Genomic DNA, 18,904 nt, shown 5'->3' with positions numbered 1-18,904 from the left:
GAATGTTGTAAGAGACAAGGAAGGACACTACATAATGATCAAGGGATCAATCCAAGAAGAAGATATAACAATTGTAAATATTTATGCACCCAACCTAGGAGCACCTCAATGCATAAGGCAAATGCAAACAGCCATAAAAGGGGAAATCAACAGTAACACACCATAGTAGGGGACTTTAACACCCCACTTTCACCAATGGACAGATCATCCAAAATGAAAATAAATAAGGAAACACAAGCTTTAAATGACACATTAAATAAGATGGACTTAATTGATATTTATAGGACATTCCATCCAAAAACAACAGAATACACTTTCTTCTCAAGTGCTGATGGAACATTGTCCAGGATAGACCATACCCTGGGTCACAAATCAAGCCTTGGTAAAGTCAAGAAAATTGAAATCGTATCAAGTATCTTTTCCGACCACAGTGCTATGAGACTATATAACAATTACAGGAAAAAAACTGTAAAAAATACAAACACACGGAGGCTAAACAATACGCTACTAAATAACCAAAAGATCACTGAAGAAATCAAAGAGGAAATCTAAAAATACCGAGACACAAATGACAATGAAAGCACAACGATCCAAAACCTATGGGATGCAGCAAAAGCATATCTAAGAGGTAAGTTTATAGCAATACAATCCTACCTCAAGAAACAAGAAAAACCTCAAATAAACAACCTAACCTCACACCTAAATCAATTAGAGAAAGAAGAACTAAAAAACACAAAGTAAACAGAAGGAAAGAAATCATAAAGATCAGATCAGAAATAAATGAAAAAGAAATGAAGGAAACAATAGCAAAGATCAGTAAAACTAAAAGCTGGTTCTTTGAGAAGATAAACAAAATTGATAAACCATTAGCCAGACTCATCAAGTAAAAAAGGGAGAACACTCGAATCAACAGAATTAGAAATGAAAAAGAAGTAACAACTGACAGTGCAGAAATACAAAGGATCAGGAGAGATTACTACAAGCAACTATATGCCAATAAAATGGACAACCTGGAAGAAATGGACAAATTCTTAGAAAAGCACAGCCTTCCAAGACTGAACCAGGAAGAAATAGAAAATATAAACAGACCAATCACAAGCACTGAAATTGAGACTGTGATTAAAAATCTTCCAACAAGTGAAAGCCCAGGACCAGATGGATTCACAGGTAAATTCTATCAAACATTTAGAGAAGAGCTAACACCTATCCTTCTCAAACTCTTCCAAAATAGAGCAGAGGGAGGAATGCTCCCTAACTCATTCTATGAGGCCACCATCACCCTGACACCAAAACCAGACAAAGATGTCACAAAAAAAGAAAACTACTACAGGCCAGTATCACTGATGAACATAGATGCAAAAATCCTCAACAAAATACTAGCAAACAGAATCCAACACACATTAAAAGGATCATACACCATGACCAAGTGGGCTTTATCCCAGGAATGCCAAGGATTCTTCAATATATGCAAATCAATCAATGTGATACACCACATTAACAAACTGAAGGATAAAAACCATATGATCATCTCAATAGACGCAGAAAAAGCTTCTGACAAAATTCAACACCCACTTATGATAAAAACTCTCCAGAAAGTGGGCATAGAGGGAAACTACCTCAACATAATAAAGGCCATATATTGACAAACCCACAGCCAACACTGTTCTCAATGGTGAAAAACTGAAACCATTTCCTCTAAGATCAGGAACAAGACAAGGTTGCCCACTCTCACCACTTTTATTCAACATAGTTTTGGAAGTTTTAGCCACAGCAATCAGAGAAGAAAAGGAAATAAAAGGAATCCAAATTGGAAAAGAAGTAAAACTGTCACTGTTTGCAGATGACATGATACTATACATAGAGAATCCTAAAGATGCTACCAGAAAACTACTAGAGCTAATCAATGAATTTGGTAGAGTAGCAGGATATAAAATTAATGCACAGAAATCTCTGGCATTCCTATACACTAATGATGAAAAATCTGAAAGACAAATTAAAGAAACACTCCCATTTACCACTGCGACAAAAAGAATAAAATACAGAGAATAAACCTACCTAGGAGACAAAAGACCCATATGCAGAAAACTATAAGACACTGATGAAAGAAATTAAAGATGATACAAACAGGTGGAGAGATATACCATGTTCTTGGATTGGAAGAATCAACATTGTGAAAATGCCTATGCTACCCAAAGCAATCTACAGATTCAGTGCAATCCCTATCAAAATACCAATGGCATTTTTCACAGAACTAGAACAAAAAAACTCACAATTTGTATGGAAACACAAAAGACCCTGAATAGCCAAAGCAATATTGAGAAAGGAAAACAAAGCTGGAGGAATCAGGCTCCCTGACTTCAGACTACACTACAAAGCTACAGTAATCAAGACAGTATGGTACTGGCACAAAAACAGAAATATGAATCAATTGAACAGGATAGAAAGCCCAGAGATGAACCCATGCACATATGGTCACCTTATCTTTGATAAAGGAGGCAAGAGAATATAACGGAGAAAAGCCAGCCTCTTCAATAAGTGGTCTGGGAAAACTAGACAGCTACATGTAAAAGAATGAAATTAGAACACTCCCTAACACCACATACAAAAATAAACTCAAAATGGATTAATGACCTAAATGTAAGGTCAGATACTATCAAACTCTTAGAGGAAAACATAGGCAGAACACTCTATGACATAAATCACAGCAAGATCCTTTTTGACCCACCTCCTAGAGAAATGGAAATAAAAACAAAAATAAACAAATGGGACCTAATGAAACTTAAAAGCTTTTGCACAGCAAAGAAAACATAAAAAAGACGAAAAGACAACCCTCAGGATGGGAGAAAATATTTGCAAATGAAGCAACTGACAAAGGATTAATTTCCAAAATATACAAGCAGCTCATGCAGCTCAATATCAAAAAAACAAACAACCCAATCCAAAAATGGGCAGAAGACCTAAACAGATATTTCTCTAAAGAACAAACAACCCAATCCAAAAATGGACAGAAGACCTAAATAGACATTTCTCCAAAGAAGATATACAGATTGGCAACAAACACATGAAAAGATGCTCAACATCACTAATCATTAGAGAAATGCAAATCAAAACTACAGTGAGGGGGTTTTCCCTGGTGGCGCAGTGGTTGAGAGTCCGCTTGCCGATTCAGGGGACACGGGTTTGTGCCCTGGTCCGGGAAGATCCCACATGCCGCGGAGCGGCTGGGCCCGTGAGCCATAGCCGCTGAGCCTGCACGTCCAGAGCCTGTGCTCTGCAACGGGAGGCCACAAAAGTGAGAGGCCCGCGTACCGCAAAAAAAAAAAAAAAGAACTACAGTGAGGTATCACCTCACACCAGTCAGAATGGCCATCATCAAAAAATCTACAAACAGGGCTTCCCTGGTGGCGCGGTGGTTGGGAGTCCGCCTGCCGATGCAGGGGACACGGGTTCGTGCCCCAGTCCGGGAGGATCCCACATGCTGCGGAGTGGCTAGGCCCGTGAGCCATGGCCGCTAGGCCTGCGCGTCCGGAGCCTGTGCTCTGCAACAGGAAAGGCCACGGCAGTGAGAGGCCCGCGTACCGCAAAAAAAAAAAAAGTCTACAAACAATAAGTGCTGGAGAGGGTGCGGAGAAAAGGTTAACCCTCTTGCACTGTTGGTGGGAATGTAAATTGATATAGCCACTATGGGGCCACTATGGAGAACAGTGTGGAGGTTCCTTAAACTACTAAAAGTAGAACTACCATATGACCCAGCAATGGGTCATACACCCTGAGAAAACCATAATTCAAAAAGAGTCATGTACCACAATGTTCACTGCAGCACTATTTACAATAGCCAGGACCTGGAAGTAACCTAAGTGTCCATCAACAGATGAATGGACAAAGAAGATGGGGCATATATATACAATGGAATATTACTCAGCCATAAAAAGAGACGAAACTGAGTTATTTGTAGTGAGGTGGATGGACCTAGAGTCTGTCATACAGAATGAAGTAAGTCAGAAAGAGAAAAACAAATACCGTATGCTAACACATATATATGGAATGTAAAATAATAATAATAATAATGGTTCTGATGAACCTATGGGCAGGACAGGAATAAAGACATGGACATAGGGAATGGACTTGAGGACACGGAGAGGGGGAAGCTTAAGTTGGGACGAAGTGAGAGTAGCACTGACATATATACACTACCAAATGTAAAATAGATAGCTAGTGGGAAGTAGCTGCATAGCACAGGGAGATCAGCTCGGTGCTTTGCGACCACCTAGAATGGTGGGATAAGGAGGGTGGGAGGGAGATGCAAGAGGGAGGGGATATAGGGATATACGTATGTATATAGCTGATTCACTTCGTTATACGGCAGAAACTAACACAACACTGTAAAGCTGTTATACTCCAATAAAGACGTTAAAAAATAAATAAAGTTTTAAAAGTTAAAAAAAAAAAGGACACTCAGGCTGAGGGAACAGCATGTACTAAATCAAAGAGATAAGAAAGCGCTTAGAGAAGTATGCAATGTACAAATCGGGAATGGAGGTGGTGATAATGACAGGGGAAAAAACTATACAAGTAGTTAGGGGCCAGGTCACAGGTACCTAGCATGTTATGCTAAGCTTGAACTTTATCCTGTAGTTAATGGAGAGTCACTGAAAGGCTTTAGGCTATTGTAAAAAAAATCCATGCTATAAGTACCAAAGCACTGAACTAAGGCTATAGAAATGGAAAGGCAAGGTTAGATTCAATTGATGGTGAGAAAGTGAAACTGATAGAACTTGGTGACTGGATAGATGTAGGAGGCAAAAGAAAAGGAAAAATCAAGGGTGCCTTCTATGTTTCCGGATTGGGAAACTAAGTTGATTATGGAGCCTCAACCAAGTAGAGAATAAGATAAGAAAAGCAAATTTGGGAGTGAAAGATGAGTTGTGTGTATGCTGAATTTGAAGTACCCATGTAACATTGAAATGCAACAGTCTAGTAGGCAAATAAGCTTGGAAAAAGGGCTTAAGATACATACACACAGGCACAGACACAAAGATATGAGAAAGAAAAAAGAGGAAAAAAGAGAGTGAGAGGATGAGAATACAGGTGGTAGCTAAAATTGTGAGGGTAGATGTGACTACATAAGAAAGGAATCTAAACTAAAAAGAGAACCAAGGTCAGAATACTGGGAAACACCAACATAAAAGGTGAATTTAGGGGACAGGAATGTCAGAGGTGGAGTTGTATCAAATGAGGTAGAGATTAGGTAAGACAGGGATTTCAGTATCCAATGGATTTGGCAATTTGAAGACTGGTGGTAACCCTCACCAAAGAAATTCCAATAAAATGGAGACTCAAAGATAGTAATGAGTTATAGCAGCGAAAGATATAAAGAGGAGGAAGAAAGAAGTGGAAATAGCTAAGACTCTCAAGAATCTCCGCTGAGAAGGGAATGCCTTCACTTCCTGCATCAGAACCACTTTATCTAAAACTAATATCCCTGTGCTTTATATCCATTCTCTTCCTGATTAGAAATTTCATTCTATTTATTCCTATTTTTTTCTATTACCTTTGGCTTCATTCTCTACTTGTTTCTTCTCATCAGACGTTGAACATGCTCAAGTTTTCCCACCTTAAAACAGCGCTTCCTGTCCCTCACACCCTCTGGCTCTCACCCACCTCATAACTAAAGTTCTTGAAAAAGTTCTCTTCTCATGACTTCTCTTCTAACTCCCACTCATTCCTCAACCTTCCTCTCTCTCTCATCTGGCTTCTGTCCCTACACTTCACTGAAGCTGCTCTTTGCCAAAGTCGTCAATGATCTCCTTATTGTGAAATCAAATGGATGCTTTTCAGGCCTGCATCTTACCTGACCACTTAGTGCCATTTGACATTATTGAGCATGTTCTCCTCCTTGAAATGCTCTTTCCTGTTAGCTTCCTTTCTGTCACACTCTTCCTAGTTCTCTCCATCTATCTTTCTGGCAGTAGAACTAGACTTCTTGGTGTGCACTGCTAGTTGGGTTACCTTGGACAAGTTACTTAACTTTCTCCTTGCTTCAGTTTTCTCATCTGTAAAATGAGGATAACCACAGTATCTACCTACTTCATAAAGTTACTGTGAAGATTCAATGTTTAGTACTTAGAACAGTGCCTGGGATAAAGTATGTACTTATTAAATGCTAACTACTGATATTATCAAATACTCTATGGCTGTCATACCTCTTATCTTCTTTGGGGTTTCTTTTTCCTCTGCCTTTTCCTAAAACACAGTGTTTCCTCACGGTTCTATGCAGATTCTTACCTTACTTTACACTCTCAGCCCTGGGTGATCTCATTCAATAACGGCAGAGGGTCTGTATGGTCCACAGACCCCAGAGCATCCCTGAGATACTCTCTGGGGGCTCATAAAGTCAAAACTATTTTCGTAATGATATTAAGACATTTGCCTTTGTTATGGTGTTGATATTTACAATGATGATGCAAAAAAAGCAATGGTGGGTAAACTTATGGAAGCTGAGCACAAATCAGGGCAGCGGCACCAAACTGCAGTAGTAGTTATTGTATTCTTTCTTGCTATAGCCTCTTACTTAACAACAACAACAAAGCCAGTTTCACTAAAGAATGTTCTTGATGAAGCAATACAAATGATTAATTTTATTAAATGCCAACCCTTGAGTACATTTCTAAAAAGTATTCTGTGATAAAATGGGCAGTACACATAAAGTACTTTTATTGCATACCAAAGGATACGGTGGTCTCAAAGAAATGCACTTGTTTGACTGATTGAGTTGTATGCTAAACTAAAATCACTTTTTACAAAGAACACCATTTTTACCCCAAAGAATGACTGACAGACAAACTACGGTTATTCAGGAACTGGGTATTTCAGAGACATTTTCTTAAAAATGAATGAAATAAGCCTGTCACTTCAAAAAACAATCTTGCCATTGATAAAATTCAAGCTTTCAAGTGAAAATTAGAAGTTTAGAGACCATATATCTGCCTTTAAGCTTGACAACGTCCCAATACTTCAAGGTTTTTCTGATGAGATTGTTACAGTGAGATTACTATGATTTTTTAATACTGTATAATGAAATGTATTGACATTTAGGATATCTGTATAACTTAGTGAACCAGTATTTTTCAAGTGACCAATACATGATGTCCATTCAAAGTGTAAGACACCAGTGGATTTTAACATGAATGGAAAGCTCATTGATATGGTTTCAGATTCTAACCAACCTTTAAGAAACTACTCCTTGTGTTTTGGTGTAGTAGCAAAGATAAAATACTTCCCCCTTCCAATAACATATCTGTGTAAAGCCATCTTTTATTTATATACTTCAACCAAAACAACATATCAGAAGGGATTGAATGTAGAAGCCTGCGAGGAGAATCCAGCTATCTTCTACTAAGATATTAAAGAGATATGCAAAAATATAAAATCAATGTTTTTCTCTAAATATTTTTTTGTTTAGAAAATTATCTTTCAAAAATATGTTATTTATGTTAACATGTAATAGGCTTTTTTTTTTTTTTTAATTTATTTTCGGCTACTTGGGTCTTCGTTGCTGCGCACGGGCTTTCTCCAGTTGCAGCGAGTGGCGGCTACTCTTCCTTGCGATGCGCGGGCTTCTCATTGCGGTGGTTTTTCTTGTTGCGGAGCACCGGCTCTAGGCACGTGGGCTTCAGTAGTTGTGGCGCACGGGCTTAGTTGCTCCGCAGCATGTGGGATCTTCCTGGACCAGGGTTCAAACCCGTGTCTCCTGCATTGGCAGGCAGATTCTTAACCACTGCGCCACCAAGGAAGTCCTATTTTTGTTATTTTTAATGAAATAATAAATATATTTCTTAAATGTCTCGATTTCAATTTCAAATATGAAAAAATTGAGAGGTATATGTAACCTACATCTACGAAAACTCCTTGGGATCCTCAATAATTTTTAAGAGTAAAAAAAAGAAAAATGCTGAGAACAAAAGATTTAAGAATTACTAAGTTATACTATTTATTCACTTATGTGCTGTTGATTCCCAACCATATATTATTTTGTATATTCCCTATACATATGCATGCACATCAGTGTGTTTTTTCTGAGTAAATTCTTAAGAGGACAGAATTTGCTATGTACAAGCAAATGTGTTATACATATTTGTTGTACACATATGTGCCTGTTGTGTACGAGGTACTACACTTCTCAAGGACACCTATACCACCAAATCCAACATTTCTTGCATGGTCGGTGTGCAAGTAATCTTTGCAGGTTTTTTTAAGGACTATTTTTTTTTAATTGGCCAATTTACTCTTAAAACAAAGCAGAAACAAACTAAAAAGAAGAGAACCTTTATGCTATCCTAAGCCATGACAAGGCATACACTGTGGATTTATACCAGACTATTCTTCACTCCTTCTCCCATTTCCATCAAAGTTATCTTCACTTAGACCTATAAGAGGGCCTTAAAGAATTAAGATGACTAATAACTGTGCAATCTGATGAACCTACTTGGTACTGTGATGAGAAAGAAGGATCAGCATTCTGCTTACACCTTACCTTATTATGAGAGAAGTAAGTCGTGAGATAATAAGAATTACTTAGAGTATATAAGTATATTAAAATGCTTCACAGACACAGTAATTATACTACTTAATGCATTTGCTTAAAGTAGGAACATAAATGCATGCATGTTGAATAAGAGGTGGATTAGAGAAAAAGGTTAACAAAAAGCTCTTTCTTAAGAAGTTTTTACCATCCTTCATAATTCAAGAAACAAGTGTTTGTTAGTGGGACATTAAGCCTGTATTTCAGTTAATAACTGTTAAAAAGAACCGAATCCACCTCTTCCAAATTCCCATGACTTAACCTTGTGCATGCATTCATTACACTCTATTTTAACCACTGGTTTTCTTGCTCTCTTCCTGCAGGTAGACACCATGACTTACTTTTTTACCCTTGGCACTCAGTTTGATATCTGGCATATACTAAGCTCCCAATAAATAATTGTTGAAAAATGAACAGATGAACAAATGGGTAAAAACTTAATTCTCAACTAAAAGGTAAAGCGTTTCAAGGAAATGTGGCCACCTGTCCTCCTGGGTCATCAGATAACCTACCAGCTACATGTAGGAGGTCAATGATTTCCGGAGAATCAGTAGAAATTCAAGTTAACTAACTTCAGTCTATAACTGGAGATTTCCCCAAGAAGTATTAAAACACAACCACAACAATCTGATTTAGTTTGAGACCCTTTGTGCCTATAATTGAGACTTCTTACAAATGCTGACACTACCCCAGAACTAAGGACTACAAGATATATACCCTTTTTAAGAAACTCCATAGTTTTGAGAAGAATACAATAGTTTGATTATTCTCATTGCCTTATCAGGGCTGTGTAGCACCTCATGTACAATGAACTACTTGACAAACTTGTTTACACATCATTAACTACTCGACTGAGGAAATATATGCAGAAGAAAAAAACTCCAGAGCAATACTTGGCTAGAGGGCACTGTTAATCGACAGTTACTCAAAATAGACTATAACTAGTCATTTAAATCATTCAGAAAATAATTTACATTTTAAAAATCCCATTATTACTATAATTTTTTAGAAAGCCCCACTGTTTAAAACCTGGTCCAATATACTCAGAACTAATCACCTTCTGGTGCTTAAAAACAAGATCAGGGACTTCACTGTGTGGTCCAGTGGTAAAGAATCCGCCTTCCAATGCAGGGAACGCGGGTTCGATCCTGGTCGGGGAACTAAGATCCCACATGCTACGGGGCAACTAAGCCAGCGCGCCACAACTACTGAGCCTGCGTGCTTCAACTAGAGAGCCGGCATGCCACAAACTGCAGAGCCCATGTGCTCTGGAGCCTGCGCACCACAAAGAGAGAGAGAAAACCCACACACTACAACTAGAGAGAAGCCCGTGCACCGCAATGAAAGATCCCGCAGGCCGCAACTAAGACTGATGCAGCCAAAAATAAATAAATAAATAAATATTTTTAAAAAACACAAATAAAAACTAAATCAAATGTGAATCTACGGGCTTCCCTGGTGGCGCAGTGGTTGAGAGTCTGCCTGCTAATGCAGGGGACACGGGTTCGAGCCCTGGTCTGGGAGGATCCCACATGCCGCGGAGCAACTAGGCCCATGAGCCACAACTACTGAGCCTGTGCATCTGGAGCCTGTGCTCCACAACAAAAGAGGCCGCAATAGTGAGAGGCCCACGCACCGCGATGAAGAGTGGCCCCCGCTTGCCACAACTAGAGAAAGCCCTCGCACAGAAAGGAAGACACAACACAGCAAAAATAAATAAATAGTTAAAAAAAAAATGTGAATCTACATTAAAATTCTATTCTTGGTTATTAATACTTATTTGAATCACTATCATCAGCACTGCTCAATAGAAATAATGTGAGCCACATATGTAATTTTAAATTTTCTGATAGGCACTTTAAAAAAAGTAAAGAAGAAACAGGTGAAATTAATTTTGATAATATACTTTGTTTAACCCGATATATCCAAAATATTATCATGTCAATATGTAATCAATGTTAAAAATTGAGATAGTTTACATTTTTTTCCCCTGCATTAAGTCTTGAAAATCGGGTGTGTATTTTACACTTAGAACACATCTCAGTGCTGACCAGTCACAGTTGAAATCCCCAAAAGCTAGTAGCTACTGTGCTAGCTAGTGGCTCCTATACTGGAAACCACAGTACTAGATAATTCAGAGAGAATTCTTCATATCTAGGAAAACTGCCTTTGCATCTAGGAAAATGAGTTTCAGATTTTTTTTTTAGTTAGAAGTGACTATGGTTAACTCCTTTTGCAGCAACACCTCAATTAACTTCCCCAAAGATAAAGTAGGAGTGGATTCAACCACAAAGAGCCCAAAACTCAGTGAATTCTTTAGAAAGCAGCTTTATCTGCCTAAAACTACCTCTGGTGAGGAAGCCAAAACAGGTACATCTCCCCCTCCCCACTCTATAAGGAAGGTACAGAGTTCACTTGATGCCTCCTCTTCTCCCCATTAATTTCTTCTTTACCCAGCTAGGAGACCCTAGTTTTCTGAATCAGGAAGGGGCTAAAGCAAAAATATCTGACATGTTTCTTTTCTGTGACAAATATATTGTCTCCAGGGGTAAGCCAGGAACCTGACCTCAGTCACAACAGTATTCAGGGTTGTCTGCAGAGCATCAACACCCACTGCACAGAAAGGGCTAGGGAAATTTTTCCAGGAGAGAGGAGGGACACATAAGGCTTCTGATCATCTGGAGCTTATTAAGAGGTGGGTTCTTAGATAAGGGCAGAGCCATGTGACCATCTTTTTCAATCTCACTCTGCTGGATCTGCAAACCTGACTTAATTCTGTGATTTACAATTCAGTAAGGCCCAACAGAATACCTTTAGGGATGTAGTGGAATGGGCAATCTCCCTTACAACCTAGTCAGCAGCTATGTCCATTCCTCCCAACACCTCTCTCCAGTCTGGAGGACCTACTAATACTGGGTCACAATGTTGTGACATGACATGGACCTAGAAGGAAGGCAGCAGGTCTGTCAGGAAGAGGAAAAAGGTTCTTCTTCCTCCACTTGGCAGAAGTGGGGAAGAACAGGAAATAAAAAAAAAAAAAGGCAGCAAGCAGCAGAGTTAGCAAGGTTTACAAGAGGAAGATGAAATGAGTGGTTAAGAAATGTGCACAAAAAAGTGAGTCACTGCTCTTGTTTCTAGTTATAAGATAGGCCAGTAAGTGAGTCTGTTAGTCCCCTGTGCCAGAGAATGGTATTGAGAAAGTTCCTTAGACATGCCAGTGAGGTTGCCTTCGCAGTAACAGGAGAGAAGAGGGGACTGGAATAATGAATGAGCAGTAAGGAGAGCTCTAATCTATCTCCTGTATAATTCACCAAACAATTTTCTCCTGGCAACATAAAGCTCCTATTGCAATACCATATTCAAAATAAATGAGCCTATGTAGCTCTGATGATATCAATATTAAGTCTCAAGCTTATACTTGATCCCAAGGAATAAGTGCTCAGGGACTAGATATTAAATTTCAAACAATTTTATCTTTAAGATCCAATTTAAGTAAGACACGGCACACCTAGCTTGGACTATTCATTCTCTCAGGTCTCAATCATCAATGTAATATTAAAAGAAGTTTTAAAGAACAGGTGGAAGAGTTTCTTATCTCTCTTTTGATAGGGTATAGGGTAGCATGAGTGTGTGCATGGGGGGTGGGGAAAAAGAAACTGCAGAAAGGTGCACAACATGCAAATATTGTGTGGTGAAATTTAACAGAAACAAAGGAATTATAGTTTTGTTTCTCTCAGTCTAGCCAAACATCTATTTCATGTTGAAGATCTAGATTCCAGTTACTCCTCTGGGCATCTGAGTAGATGAGGGTGGACCCTTCTCAAACATTCAATCAGAATTTACTGACCACATGCCACATCGAAGGTATTTTGCAAGGTGCAGGCCACCAGAATGCAACCACTTAGCAGAGGCCCACAAAGGAAAAGCCTCTATTCTTGGGTAGGTAATAATCTCCTATCTGCAGTTCTTTAGCGAAATAGCTAGATACATTAATATATGGTCAGGTGGCTTTTCAAATCGTCCCTATCAGATGAGGCTACAGCTCTCCAGGGAATGTGGGAACTTAAAGAATAAAATGGGGACTTCCCTCGTGGCACAGTGGTTAAGAATCCGCCTGCCAATGCAGGGGACACGGGTTTGAGCCCCGGCCCAGGAAGCTCCCACATGCCGCGGAGCAACTAAGCCCGTGCACCGCAACTACTGAGCCTGCACTCTAGAGCCCTCGAGTCACAATTACTGAGCCCACGTGCCACAACTACCGAAGCCCGCAAGCCTAGAGCCCGTGCTCCGCAACGAGAAGCCACCGCATTGAGAAGTCCGTGCACCCCAACCAAGAGTAGCCCCCGCTCGCCGCAACTAGAGGAAGCCTGCACGCAACAAGGAAGACCGAACGCAGCCATAAATAAATAAAAATATAAAATATTAATAATAAAATAAACAAATGCTTGGTGTGGTTGATAAGAAAGAGAAAGTAAGGATAAACTGTAAACTCTATATTTTTTCTTTAGGATATTCTTAAAACAACACAGAGATAATTTATCAAAGGGTATAGTGTAAGACATTAATATATGCAGAACAATTTGAAACAAAAAATGCAAATTTCAGGTCAAACACATTATATTAAATAACCAAGAATAAGATGTACATGGATTTCTTCTCCAAATCCTAGAATAGTAGCAACGGCAGGTTAAATCTTAACTCTTGAAAGGGGGTTTTAAGGAATATGAAAAGTGGCCACACCATACAGTGGAAAGAGAATGGGGCTGGGGAAAACACTCTGGATCTTGGTTCTACCTCCTCCCCCAGGTGAGTGTGCAGCCTCTGAAAAGCTGCAAAATGTTTCTAAGCCTTAGTTTACTATTTATATAAATGGAGGTTGGAGTTCTAGCTCTTACAGTTCATGATTATTATATGAATCACTTTTTAGAAACTAAGTAGTTAGGATTTGAGAAAGGAGAAAATGTAGGAAAGAGAATAAATGAACCAATATTTCTGATATCTTTTTCTATACTCTAAAAGTGACTTCTATTACCTTTATGGAAGTCCAGCACAGTAAGAGAAGAACTGGTAATCCAGCTGTAATTTCTATTGCTAACTAAAGTCGTAGGTCTTAAAGAGAAACAAAGTAGCAAGACTGCTTCTAGGCTTAAACTTTCCTAAGGTCAAACATGACATGAACAAGGTACATGTCCTTACTAGCCAAGGAATACCATGCTAGAATGCTTTCACATCAGTATTCCCATCCATCCCTTCTCCCCTGACACTGGAGCACCACAGAAACATTCAGATAGAATTCCCACAGGTAAAAAGGATCCTTTCCAGTGGCTGTGCCAGGGGATATGTCCGTCTTCACAGTCACCTGGGAGTACTCCTGGGAAATATGAAGATATATGCAAGCTTATATAAAATGAGTGTTTAGAAGCAACAAGCTAGTTCCTCTTACCACTAACTTGGGGAAATTTCCATATTAGTATATATTTATATGAAAAGCAGAGAATCTTTTCCTAAGACAATGAACTTTTTTTTTCTCTCCTGAATTGTGTATTTTCCTTTTCAGTCATTATACTGTCTTTCTCTATGTTTTTTTTGCTCTCATATACAGATGCGAAGGTGGAGAGTACCTGGACCTAGGTTACTCCTAAGAGGGACAAGCGGTTTGTGCCTCCACCCCAGGAATACTTAATACAACGACTATACTTAAACTTCTGGCACAGCACTTTGACGACAATACATAAACACTGTTAAATAATGGATGAATGGTGGGAAACATATATATTTTGAAAGATTTTTGTGTCAGAAATAGTAGGCAAATCAAAGAAGTAATCCAAAACAGATAATATTAGATTTTCAGACAGTAACAAAGTAGTCTATCTGCAATATAGTCCCATCCTCGAAAGGGCATTCCTGCTCTATAGGCCAAAGGAACAAAAGATGTCAAAGTGCCATCCTCGTTACCTGAGACCTATGCAGAAAGAAGTCACCTTTCCCGGGCTGTGAGTAGACTCGATCAAGATCACTCACAGCTATAAGTCCACATTGTAACATCACCACAGCAAGTCCTCAATGGATATCTTTATCTTCGACAGCAGACAGGAGCCGCTCACTCAATGAAAAGTGAAAACACTTTTTGTCAAGAACACATGGTCACTTAGAAGCTGGCTCAATACAGCTGTTGTCTCAATACAGCTGTTGTCTCATACGCCCTAAGGCTCTCCATCCTTTCAACACGACCACTCCTCCTTCCATTTCAGGCCTCCAAGGCCTGTTCTGCAACTAATTTGACACCTTTCCATACTCTGGAAGCCTCAGGCTCCACCACACCCTATCCCTACCAGATTTCTACTCTCTTACGGGCTCTGGCAGAATTTTATTGAAACACACACACGCGCGCGCGCGCGCGTCCATGCAGTGTGACGAACCAAGGCTTAGGGCCTAACTAATCCTGTGCCCCTCAACTATCTGGAACTAAAGTGCCCTCACAAATCTTATCTTCCCATGAACCCATTTCTTCGTCTTGGAACGTCTGGCTCTTGAGCCGACCCTTCAGTTTCCATGATCCCAACTAGTCCTGGTTCTGGCAGCCCTTTCTTGTTTCCCGCCTCGGGTTCTCGGTCGCAGCTCGCAGTTTCTTGGTCTGCAGAATCCTTGGAGGTTGGGGAGAGGCCCATGAGACACCCACCCCGGGCTCTCAAATTGAATGGGTCCAGTGTCCCCTTCGACTCTCACTCTTTCAATGTCCAAGCCCCAAACTCGCCCCTCGGAGCATCCCGCGCGCGGCCCAGGGCTCTCCCAGCCTCCTGCTTCCGGGCTTTCCCTGCAGCTCGTCTTCCGGTCCTCGACCTCCGCCTCTCCCCCCGGGCCGGTTTCACCAGCCCGCGCCCACAGCCCTTCGCGCCGCTCGCCCGCGGGCTCTCACCGCTCGAAGAGCAGCCTCACGGAGAACACGCCCGCCGCCAGCGGGAACACCGAGAGGATGTGCCGGGCCCGCGGGTAGCCGTAGCCGTCGCCTGGCCCCTCGAGGTCGGCCCAGCTCACGTTCTGGGGCAGCCAGAAGCGCTCGCTCCACAGCCAGCCCCACAGCAGGCCCAGGGCTCCCGCCACCGCTGTCGCCATCTTACGCCCACCCCGCGGCCACCGCCGCCACAGCTTCAGCTGCCGCCACGGCCAACAGAACCCGCGGGGAGGCGGCCCCGGGGCGGGGCCGGACCGGCGGCCGCCCCCTTCCGGCCCCTTCTTGTCCCCGTCACGTCTCAGTCCGCCTTCTCTGAGGGGCCCAGCTTCTTCACCGCCCATCCCGCCTCCCCGCCCACTTCCCTCACCGCAGCCTCCCCGGCCGCCTCTCCTCGGGACTCCGCCTCCCGATCCCGGCCACGCCCCTCCTTTTCCCGCCCCGCCTCCACCCAGCCCTGGTCCCGCCCCGCACAAGCACTCAACGCTCGTGCCGCCCCTTTTTGCTACCGGTTTCGGCGAAGATTTTCCTCCTCCCTCACTCTCCCGTCCAGCTACGGCTACACCCCTTATTTCAGGCATAGCTCCCTTATGGGGACATTCTTCTCAGTCCAGCCAGCTTAAGCTGTTCCTGCTCCCTGGAAGGCCATACCTCTCTCGCGCTCTCTCCCCCCTCCCTCACAGCCCCCATCTCTCACTAGGGTTTATCGCCATCTCAGCTGGTCCCGCCTACTAGCAGCGTTCTTTTTGCTCCCCACCCTTTTTCTCTCTTCGTGCCCCTCCGTGATCTCAACCCCCTGTCCTTGTATATCCCTCAAAATTGACTTTTAAAAATCCTTTTATTCTTCTCATGGGGAAAGGAAATGGAAGATATCCAAAGGAAAATATTAAAGGAAAAAGAAAAGTAGATGATGGCCAATGTTTAATGAGGTTTACTATATGCCAGGTACTGCCCCGAACATTTTACACACATTATTTAACTTCCTCATTCTGTGAAGTAGGTATTTACTATTTTATGGATGAGTTAACTGAGGTCCAGAGAGCAGCTTGCCCGAGGCTATATAAACAAGTGGTAGAGCTGAGCTTCTGAACTAGAAAGTCTTTAGATTCCAGAGCCCTGAGGCTTTATCCTATAAAACTCCTTAACTTTAGATGTCCGCATTGAACATTGAACTCTTTTGTGGATCTACATAAACAGGGAGGGGAGCCATAGACAAGAAACCTTCAAAACATTGAATTCTAAATTGTCCCTCAACCGCTGGAGAACGCTGAACCCTGGGTGCCAACCGTTCAAACCTGGCTACAAGGTTAATTACCACAGGCTACCTAGAATGATCTGAAAAAAGATTAAAGAACTAATCTTGTCCAAGGACAGAGTATCTTTATACTAGTAGGCATGCTTGCGGCAGAAGATAAAGAGTTTCAAAGGGAGAGAAAGAAGAGAAAAAAGGAGCCGCCTTAAGGAGTAGACTAGAAGGTCTGCTTGAGGTCAGTGGTTCTCAAACCTTAGTGTGCCACAGCTCAGACATTAGCTTCTCTCATCTCCCACATGGAGAGTTTGCTAAAAGTTTTCTGGGCTCCATCCAAAGAGATTCTGATTCAGGAGGTTCAGGGTAGGCCCATGGATGTGCATTTCTCATTTCTAACAAACTCAGAAGTCATGCCACTGCTGCTGGTCTGAGAACCACACTGCCTGAAGCCATTTTCGTCCAAACCCAGAAATAGCTTAATGGTAACTACCCTATATTCAAGATACGTTTTAAAAGAAGTAAACTCACAGGACCTCCCTGGTGGTCCAGTGGTTAAGACTCCATGCCCCCACTGCAGGGGGCATGGATTCGATCCCTGGTTGGGGAACTAAGATCCCACATGCCGTGTGGTGTGGCCAAAATAAATAAATAAAAGAAGTAAACTCTCTCTGATCCCATGGGAATTCAAAGCAGAGCCCCAAGGAACAAAGAACATGCTAACTTAGCATGCAGAGGCCAACACACAATGATCTTGGTCTCAAGATCTATTCCCAGAAAAACACATATGTACCATTTCTCAACCTCTTGATTGTTAGAAAACATACTGCTGACGAAATACGTAATGAAAGCAAATTTAGTACAGGTTTCACTTTGGCCAGGAGTGATCTGACCAGCAAGCTGGTAAAAGAACTAAGTTGGCCCCTGTAGCAGTCATGGACAGAGTATCCTTAACCATCTCAAGTCCCAAGCTGGCCCCTTTTCCTGCTTTACCAACAGAAAAATTCACATCATCCTATTGTCAACATTGACATAGTCCAACAAGTTGCCTTCATTTAGAGAGCTGAGAGAATAAATGATAAGCACTTTTTATTTGGCTGTAGGTTCTTTTGTTTTCTAAGAATGTTTAGTGTTATCTGGTCATTCTCTTGATAAGAATATCCTTTTATTATATTGATTATGGAGCTAATTCTTGTCTCTACGGTCTGTACCTATGTCTACCTTAGCCCTTGAAAGGCACAGAAAGGAGTTCTTCCAAGGGTAATCTCAGCCCCCAAGTACCTGATATACGGTGACATACTCAACTGATACCCATTAATGCCACCCATAGGCACTCAGACTTTTTGTATAAGGTTAGTAGATATAGGGAGTACAATGTGGATGGGTTAGAGCAGCAAGCAGTGAGTCACAGAGTAAAGGTAGCTAAACTCAAGCCAAGATTGGATATTTTATAAATGTCAGCAGGAACTTCTAGATTAACTGTTCAGTGAACAGGGCTTTCTAAATGACTTCAGCCTGTGTTGGGGCCAAGAGCAGATAGTAGTACCCGGACAAGCACTTAGAAGACCAGGCAAGACGCTGGAACACACAGTGACCCTGGAAAATGTTAACAGATGACTCAAAAAGCATTTCTATCTCCAAGGAAATCTACACTCCCATTAAAAAAGGTACCTTAATTGGGGCAGTTGCCTCTGCGAGCAAGGAAAACAAACAACCAACTATGCCTCTGCCCAGGGTAGAAAACAAGTCCATTTTCAGCAGAGGCATTTGGAAATTCCATTTAGCATTTAGGTATACTTGTAAGGTAAATTATTAAATGCGGAGTACAATTAACAATAAAAAAAACCCACTGCATTTTGAATTGGTAAAACAAACAGCTCATTTTGAATGTACACAATAATTCTCTTGCCAAGTTGCTTTCAATTTTCAAGAAAAATGTTTTCTAGGCAGATGAAATCCTAAGATCAGCCCAACACCACCACCTAGTGGTGAGAAGTATACATTGCATGTCTCTTCACTTGATACCCATCAGATCCATCTGCTTTTTCTACCCAAACTGCTAAGGTAAAAGCAGGTCCTGAGAGACTGTAACAATGTAAAATAATAATGGAAAAGGAACATTGAAAAG

At 41.3% G+C, this 18,904-nt stretch overlaps 1 protein-coding gene across 5 annotated transcripts in view; it reads right to left on the bottom strand.

Annotated features, from left to right (window-relative positions):
* CERS5 (ceramide synthase 5) overlaps nucleotides 1-15,901 on the bottom strand; it is a 35,003-nt gene extending 19,102 nt beyond the window's left edge. For 2 of the 5 annotated variants that reach the window (XM_060306151.2, XM_060306153.2), the window contains exon 1: nucleotides 15,498-15,636. Coding sequence is in view for 2 of the 5 variants with exons in the window: in XM_030835096.3 (XP_030690956.2) it covers nucleotides 15,498-15,874 (377 nt within the window). In the remaining 3 variants the exon portion in view is untranslated. Of the gene's footprint in view, nucleotides 1-14,536; nucleotides 15,419-15,497 lie in introns of those variants that run through there. The other 3 variants (XM_030835096.3, XM_060306150.1, XM_060306152.2) reach the window with 3 other exon arrangements.
* Nucleotides 15,902-18,904: the final 3,003 nt, after the last annotated feature.

Source organism: Globicephala melas, chromosome 10 (assembly GCF_963455315.2).
Source record: "Globicephala melas chromosome 10, mGloMel1.2, whole genome shotgun sequence".
Taxonomy (NCBI): Eukaryota; Metazoa; Chordata; class Mammalia; order Artiodactyla; family Delphinidae; genus Globicephala; species Globicephala melas.
Note: the sequence above shows the minus strand (reverse complement) of the source record. Positions and strands in the feature narration are given on the sequence as shown.